Below are 8,388 nucleotides of genomic sequence, written 5' to 3'. Positions count from 1 at the left end.
GGAAAAAAACTAAAGCGGGCCAGCCTATGAGATAAATCCCGGTTAAAATTTTGCTAGGGTTTAATTTAGACCGAGATTGCATAGTTTAGGATACAATCGACCGGGATTTTAATTTAAGGGTTTATTCCGTCGGACCTCTACCAATTGAGGGTTTAAAATAGACTTTTTCACTTAAGAAACAACGCTCTGGTCCATGAACCAGGCGCACGCTCCATCGAAGCTTGCCGGTGTTCCCTGCCCTCGGGGTCTGCGCATGGATAACTCGTGGGTGGGCCCGCCTCTCCCTTCACCCCGCAGATTTTTGTACCCGCCCGTGCAAGGAACCCACCAAACCGATTAGCCCAACCCAGCCATTCCCCAAGCAGCAGCAGAGGAGGAGAAAAAGAAAGCCAGCGGCAGAGGAGGGGAGGCCAGGCCAACCACCGGTAGGAGTGGCGGCGGCGGCGGTGGCAGCGGGTATCCGAGTTGCTGGCATGGTGGGCCTCGTAGGTGGCGGCGCGCGTGTCTGGAGGCTCAGCCACGAGCCGGCTAGCGGCGCAGGTGGAGGAGGGGCTGCGACGGAGGCGGACTACATGCGGCGGCTGCACGGCCACGCGCCCGGCGAGAATCAGTGCACCTCCGCGCTCGTCAAGCACATCAAGGCCCCCGTCCACCTCGTGAGACCCCCATCCTTTCCCCTGCCCCTCCCTTCCTTCCTTTGCTGTACCTTTCACTGTTGCGTGGGTTAATGGATTCTGATGCCCTGCTTGCCTCGGTTGGTGGGTATTTCCTGGATCTGGGATTCTCGTTTTGCTGCGCTTCGTTTGGCGATCTTGTTCGGCTATTGGCTTGTTGATGACGTCTGTGTGGTAGAATTCAATGTGCCGATTCCCCTCTGTTTTCCCGGCCCAAATCGCCCGGGCAGATGGATATATGTTTCATCACGCGGACTGTTTGATTCATGTACTACTGGGTTTGCAGGTTTGGTCGCTAGTGCGGAGCTTCGACCAGCCGCAGCGGTACAAGCCGTTCGTCAGCCGCTGCGTGGTGCGCGGTGGCGACCTCGAGATCGGCAGCGTGCGGGAGGTCAACGTCAAGACCGGCCTGCCGGCGACAACTAGCACCGAGAGGCTCGAGCAGCTGGATGACGACGAGCATATCCTCAGTGTCAAGTTTGTTGGAGGCGATCACCGGCTAAGGGTTCGTGCTTTCACTAGCCATTTCTTGCTCTACTTCTTACTAGTGCCTAAATGCTCCATTACAAGTCTAGTGCCAAATGCTCCATTACAAGTCTAGTGCCTAAATGCTCCATTACAAGTCTGATGCTAACATAGTCATATAGATAATAATAGCTAGATCCTGCAAAATATACGGATAATATAAAATTGAATTCAATAACTTTGTCTGCCATTTTAGAACTCAAGCTCTAGAAATGGTGGGCCTGGCGCAGTGGTAGATTCTTGAACCAGCCTCCTTTGCAGAATTATTATGCAATATAAGGCTGTCTAGAAATTCCATTCTCGAGACCCCACCTTGTGTGGGTGTTTTCAGCATGGGTACGCCATTTGTTAGAACTGACAGTCTCATTGAGAGTGTTGTGACACATCATAGCATTTTACTCACTTTGTGTGCATCTGTAGTTACTAATTGGGAAGGAAACATTTAGCTTTTGAAGAGGTCACAAGTGCTTGTCCTGCAGTTTTACAAAATCAGGTATTTGACCCACTACAGAAGGAACATGGTCGTAATAGTTTGCAGTGTGAATTTTGTTGCTTTGTCTACCTTTAGAAGGAACATGATGTGCATGTGGTTTTACTCTATCTTGAACCTTGCAAGAAGAATTTTGCCACAGTTGCCTTGCTTGAAAAGTTAAGTTTTTGTTGTCAGACATGTCTGCACTAATGATCTTTAAGCTATTGGCCCTGTTTGGATCCATGAGTTAGAGTTAGAGTTGGTTAGATTGGACCAATCTAACCCCAAAACATCCAAACAGGGAGGGTTAGAGTTGGTTAGATGCATCTAACCCATCCAAAAAAACTAACCCATCCAAGAGGTGCTTATTTGGGTTAGAGTTGGGTTGGGCCCACAAAAAGTTACTTTTCTCTCTACCTTCACCACACCAAATCCTTGATAAAGGAGCCAAATGATTGGAAAAGATGCATTTATTGACAATCGAACCCTTTCATCCAAACACCTCTTTGGTTAGAGTTAGTTTAGGGTTAGTCCAGGGTTAGAATCTAACTCTAACCTCTAACCGAGTTAGAGTATCCAAACAGGGTCAATGCTTGATCCATGCTGATCTGATGTGTTCCCTCTTCTTCAGAACTACTCATCCATCATAACAGTCCACCCACAGAGTATTGATGGGCGGCCAGGGACACTTGTGATTGAGTCCTTCGTGGTTGATGTGCCTGACGGTAACACAAAGGACGAGACTTGCTACTTCGTTGAGGCCGTGATCAAGTGCAACCTCACATCTCTTGCTGAGGTATCGGAGCGGCTAGCAGTTCAGTCACCTACATCGCCGCTTGAACAATAGCATCCTCACCGGCGCGGACTTGTGAATCAGCATGAATAAGACAGAAGCTTCAAAGTCTAGCAGGAATTTTCCATCTTTTACAGACCGGTAGATTCTCCATTTTTTTTCCATATATATGTCTCTCGTAAGGATTAGTATGTAGACTTGTGTACTTGTACTAGCTAGCTAGTGATGCGTTAGATCTTAGCAACTGCACCTAGCGACCTCATGGTTATGTATGCATACCTAGTATGTGTATGTAACAGGTAAGCATATGGAGTGGTTTTGCCTCTTTGGTGCATTTGAGACAACTAGATGCCTACTGTACTATGTTCTTGGATAACATTCCAGTAACGCTTGGGGTTGAGGATTTTGACTTGTATGTTTTGGAATGGAGCTGTAATATATAAATTGGTGGAAGAGTTCTCCTTCACTGTATTGAGGTGGAAGTAAATGGATAATTTATCTCTGTAGCACCGTAGTCAAAGGATATGAGGATATATTTGTTTCAGCAATTTTTGGTTAATCATGGGTTCTTGTGGTTGTAACTGACATGATTGGTGAGCCTAATGTCTGAATTTTCCTCTGTAAAGTTAGGTTGCCAACCGTTTGAATGCTAATAGAAAATCACGAGGATGGAAAGAAGACCATCCTTGTATGCTTCCGTTCCGTCCATGCTACCTTTGCTAGGCTCGATTCACATTGATAACTTGATTTGAAGTCAAACAATTAAAGTCTCGTCATCCCAATCCTCTTGTTGCAACTTGTAAGTACCTTTCTAAGCATGTGTAGATAAACCAAGGCATCACTTTCAATGCTAGAAGCTCCTAAAATGACTTCTAGAAAGGAAAGAAATAAAAGTCTATGCTGGGAAAAACAATGCGGGAACTGTTTGCATCTGCTTGTAATTTTGTATGGTTGAGGAAGACGTGGACAGCGACTTATTCCTACCCCGATGGATGTCAGTTTTGCAAGAAAAAGATTTTAAAACAATGTGAGCATCTCCAAGGGTTTCCTTCAAATCCCTTTTTTTCGAGAGTACCCGCCGGCGTAACATATTTTTTACGGAAGATAGAAGACAATTACAAGGTTTCACAAAAAAGGAAGACGGAGACAACTACAAGGAACAAACTCTTGCTGCAAACATTAGCCACCTCATATATTACAAACATAACACAAAGGAGCATGCCCTAAGTACACATCAAATCCGTGTTTCAAACATCACTGGTCACCTCAAAGAGCAACAACATTCACCGAACTTTCCTTGCGAACACACCAACCACCCTTAATTGCCTAAAAGGAGATGTCAAGTAGATGGCGAGACTCGGCCGGCCCCGAGAAAGCCATCGTCTTGGACCCACATGTATCGTCGTGCATTGCTCCCATGAAGATCTACCCATACCTACAACGAGCATCTCCCATGAAGATCTACCCATACCTACAACGAGCATCGGAGGAACACAACACATAACCTCCAATCGTGTCTCCACACGCGATGCTCCCAACTGAGGAACGACGTCGGGGTACTGCCTTCGCCGAACCTAAGCTTTCGCCCGGAGACAACATCCCAAATGAAAAGGAGATGCCGACACACCACATCGACACCTCCAAAGAGGAGAACAACACCCACATGTGTCGTCGCTGCAGTGCCGCTCGAGGACGGGCAATATTTTTTCATATGTGACGTCACACACCTCAATCGCTTCCCATCGAATTGGGACAACATTTTCCGTTTTGCGTCACATCGTCATCGCCGCAACACCTTGCCATCAAGACCATAACATCCCGGTGCATCGACACCCCCACACTGCCGAGAGTAACCCATCTTCCACCTCCCGCATGATCAGAATGTCACAACTTGTAACAGCCCGAGACCGACGCTCCAGAAGATTCCCATTTTATTCCATTGTCGTCGTGTGATTATTTGTTTGCTGCATTCATCATCGCACCATTCACATCATCCACATTGCATCGGCACTCCGTTGCCATCAGTTTTTAAAACTTGCATCCGTTATTAGTTGTCGGTTCTCTCTGTTTTCATCGTTGTCCGTTTTGAGACCAACCACACACGCACGCGTCCGCGACAGCATTATAATTTTTGTTTTTAGAAGTGTGTATAAAATATCCCCGTATTGGGTTGAAAGTTGGCGTGCGGCTATATTTTAATATAGATAGGCCTTCTGCCAATTTTCGTCGCAATTGGAGCTCGTATGATATCCGTACCGTTTATTATATAGCGGCACTATAGCCGGTTTAATTGTCGGACGTTCGGTGTTTTAAAAACTCTGTCACGGGTCGCACCATTTCCCTCTCATCCCTTCATAGCCCAACTACACAGCCCACTAGACCCATCTAGCCACTTCCTCCGTTCGTGGTCGTCGGATCGCGAATGGACGAACGAGGTCCATCCCACCATAGACCAAACCCTATATAAGAACCACCCCATGGAGAGCGCTCTCTCACTTCACTAGGGTTTTACCCCTAGACAAATTTGTAGCCACCCCCTCAAGAACCCCACCTGCTATCTCCACCTCCCCTCTCTCCCGAAATCCATCTGTGGGTCAGATCTGGACCATTGGATCTCCATCCAAAGGCCCTGAATCGCCTAAATCCCCACCTACCGGACATGTCCGCGGTGAAACCGGACATGTCTGGGTGACCGCAGAGCAATCCGGCCTCCCATGGCCACCGTAGCCACCACCACGTCCATAGTCGCGATCTTGCTGGAGCCCCATCTCCCTGCCACGCCCCGCCGCCACGCCGGGCCTTGTCGGAGTGCGCAGCCCCTCCAACGCCCCGCAACCTCGCCTGCCCGCCGCCGAAATCTCACTGATCTAGATCGGGAGCCGACCCGCCGTCGTCTGCCCAAGACCCCGCCATCTCCCGTGAGCCCCGTGGACAGGGGTAGAGCGCCCCCGCCACCCGCCGGAGTAGGCCCCGTCCCCGGCTTGCCGGAGTTCCAGCCGCCGGTGGTCCGCCTACTCCCGATCGGGGACGGGAGGAGCAGGTCGCCCGCTCCCCGCCTCGTGCCCCGTGGGCCGCCGCTCGCATCGGCGTGGCGGGCCTCGCCCAGCCCACGAGCTGGCACAGCCGCATGGCCTCCTCCAGCCGAAGTCGGCCCACTTCGCCTCCAGCCCGACCGACCTTTCTCGGCACAAGGTGAGCCGACCCGAGCCTCTATTTCGCGCCCTACGTGCATTATAGTTTTCAGCGCGCCTCTGATTTGGCCCAATAGAAAAATCCGGCCCGTATAGTGTTCTTAAGGTCGTGCGAATTTAGTATTTTTTAGAAAAACATGCGTATATTAAAATGCCCGTAACTTTTAAACCGTGTGTCGGATCGAGGCATGTTATATATGTAAAACGTGTAGAATATCGTGTACATTAATATTTCCAACTTGCATGCATGTTTGAAACTGTTTGACCTGCCTTTTGCATGGATTTGCATACTGTTTTATTATGGTGGTTAATTTCGTAGCTATTTATGTGTGCATCCGGATTGCTCAATCCTAGTATGTAAAATGTTCATGTTGTTTGCAACGTATTTCCATGCATGGTAAAATAGTCATCTCATTGTTTTCATGTAGGTGGCATAAAAAAAATTGCTATGTCGGGTTTAGGTCCTATTCTCGCATATATGTGGTGGCACTATTTTTATTTAGAACCCCACATATTATATATATTTTCGGGGCAGAAAAATCCATAGAATTTAACTGTGCATTTAGTTTTATCTTTTGAGGAAGTTAGTGTGCGTGATATTTTGCCATGTTGCCCTCTTGTTTATTTCATGTGAATTATTTCGTGCATGATATGAATTAGTTTTGAACATGAGTCATGGCCTTGGACATGCATGTTAGCCCCGGGTATTTTTGGTTCCTGTAGAAATCCATGTTTAGGTGTTGTTTTCTTGTTGCCAGCATACTAGGAAATAGTGTTGTTTTGAGATGCGGAAATATTTCAAAGTCTGGAATCTGTAATATTTTGTTGCTGTCTTGCGATGAGATTTTGTAGTGACCCACACCTCCTTTCGGATTGGTGCAATGGAGTTATTTGTAGTGCTTAAGATTCTCTAGCATACTGTAAATTTTCATGTCATTCTATGCCATGTAGCATATAGTTTAACTGCTGCCAATATGCCTTCTGGTTGAAAACTGCATTGTCAAAACTGTTGTTTTCTCTAAGTCTGAAACTGTGTGCAACATGCCATTTTGTGAGCTCAGTTATTAGTGATTCATGCTTCCATGCTAGTTCTATTTAGTAGGATGTTGTTGTGCATCTTTACCACTATTGTCTCATGCCTTGTTTGAGCATTTTAGAATCATGTAGCTTGTTGTTTTGGCATATTGTAGCCATTTCTTGTTTTGCTTGTAATTGTTGAACCGTTGCTCCGTCTGGAACGTGTCATATATGAAACTTTCTTAGAATATCGTGTAGTTTCATTTTATATTGCTGCCTTCATGGTTTGGAATGCTTGTGGCTGCAATTTGCATACATATTGCATTCATGGCATCATATCTTGCGGTGATCATCTCTTTCGAACCGTAGCTCCATTGCAATGATATATATATATATATATATATATATATATATATATATATATATATATATATATATATATATATATATATATATATAGGACTAGAACGACGTGTAGAATCACGTGAACCACTTTATTCCGTAAAAACATGTTAGTTCAGATCTGGACAGATTTCCAAATTAACATATGGGGTCATTTCGGGGATGCTATATGTTATTTCTGACCTCATTTAAAATGCCTAGATAGGTAGTTTAATTACGCTTCACTTCCTGCCATGTTTAACAACATTTAATATTGACGTGTACCTAAATGGGAGTGAACTAAGTAGTTCAAATGTGGAGTTTCGTCAATATGCAACTCGTTGCATATTGAGCTTCACTTAATGTGTAGTGTTTGATTGTTGTGAATTGCCATGCCATGCCTTGCATAATTGAAATGGACATCCATCATATTAGGTTGTGCATCATATCATGCATGTGCCGTGGTGAATATTGTGTGTTGATTGTTGTTTCGGTTTCCATCGTCTCAATAGAGTTCCGCAAGCGTGTCGGAATGTGAGGATCCGTTCGACTCCGTCGGTCCGTCTGCTTCACAGATTCGTTCTTCTTCCAAGCAGGATTACAGGCAAGATGATCATTTCCCTAGATACCATTACTATCATTTCCATGCTAGTTTTTTCGTTTCTATCGCTATGTCTCGCTGCCTACCACCTGTTAAATATCAACCTCCCAACATTGCCATGAAACCTCTAATCTTTCCACTACCCAGCAAACCTTATTTGGCTATGTTACCGCTTGCTCAGCCGTTCGATACCATTGCTAGTTGTAGGTGCAATTGCTTCCATGTGAAAACATGGGTTCCTTGTTTTATCACCATATTATGCTAATTAATTTAATGCACCTATATACTTGGTAAAAGGTGGAAGGCTCGGCCTTTCTAGCCTGGTGTTTTATTCCACCTTTGTCGCCTTAGTTTTGGCTACCGGTGTTATGTTCCATAAATGAGAGCTCCTAACATGCTTGGGGTTGTTATGGGGACCCCCCAGATTTTTGTTTTGGGATAGATCTCGTCTGGCAAGGCCCAACATTGGTACTATATTTTCCCACCATAATAATTATGTTAATACTAAAAACATAGGGCGTCATGAACTCGAGGAGTAATTCAACATAATACAGGGGGGCCAGCGCTGATGGTGCTGGTCCAAAACAGAGCACTGTGCGGGGCCACCCGCGGCAACTCGGGGGATTTCTATCCGGCCTTCGTACACGTAGCTTATCCGTCGAGTCCTGAGAACGAGATACGCGGCTCCTATCGAGATTGTGACATTCCCGGATTATGCTACAGTAACCCCCGTA

At 46.1% G+C, this 8,388-nt stretch overlaps 1 protein-coding gene across 1 annotated transcript; it reads left to right on the top strand.

The window, feature by feature from the left end:
• Positions 1-310: 310 nt before the first annotated feature.
• LOC123427887 (abscisic acid receptor PYL5) lies at positions 311-2,930 on the top strand. Its single transcript, XM_045112029.1, has 3 exons — positions 311-656; positions 961-1,179; positions 2,303-2,930. Exons 1-3 carry the CDS (start codon positions 474-476, stop codon positions 2,516-2,518), a joined length of 618 nt encoding a protein of 205 aa, XP_044967964.1. The 5' UTR covers positions 311-473; the 3' UTR covers positions 2,519-2,930.
• Positions 2,931-8,388: the final 5,458 nt, after the last annotated feature.

This window comes from Hordeum vulgare, chromosome 1H (assembly GCF_904849725.1).
Source record: "Hordeum vulgare subsp. vulgare chromosome 1H, MorexV3_pseudomolecules_assembly, whole genome shotgun sequence".
NCBI lineage: Eukaryota > Viridiplantae > Streptophyta > Magnoliopsida > Poales > Poaceae > Hordeum > Hordeum vulgare.
Note: the sequence above shows the minus strand (reverse complement) of the source record. Positions and strands in the feature narration are given on the sequence as shown.

Excerpts from the sequence above, each read along its gene's own strand:
- LOC123427887 (XM_045112029.1), top strand. The coding sequence starts at position 474 with ATGGTGGGCCTCGTAGGTGGCGGCGCGCGTGTCTGGAGGCTCAGCCAC. Across the intron at positions 657-960 it reads TCAAGGCCCCCGTCCACCTC|GTTTGGTCGCTAGTGCGGAG; the intron begins GTGAGACCCCCA and ends CTGGGTTTGCAG. Across the intron at positions 1,180-2,302 it reads GAGGCGATCACCGGCTAAGG|AACTACTCATCCATCATAAC; the intron begins GTTCGTGCTTTC and ends CCTCTTCTTCAG.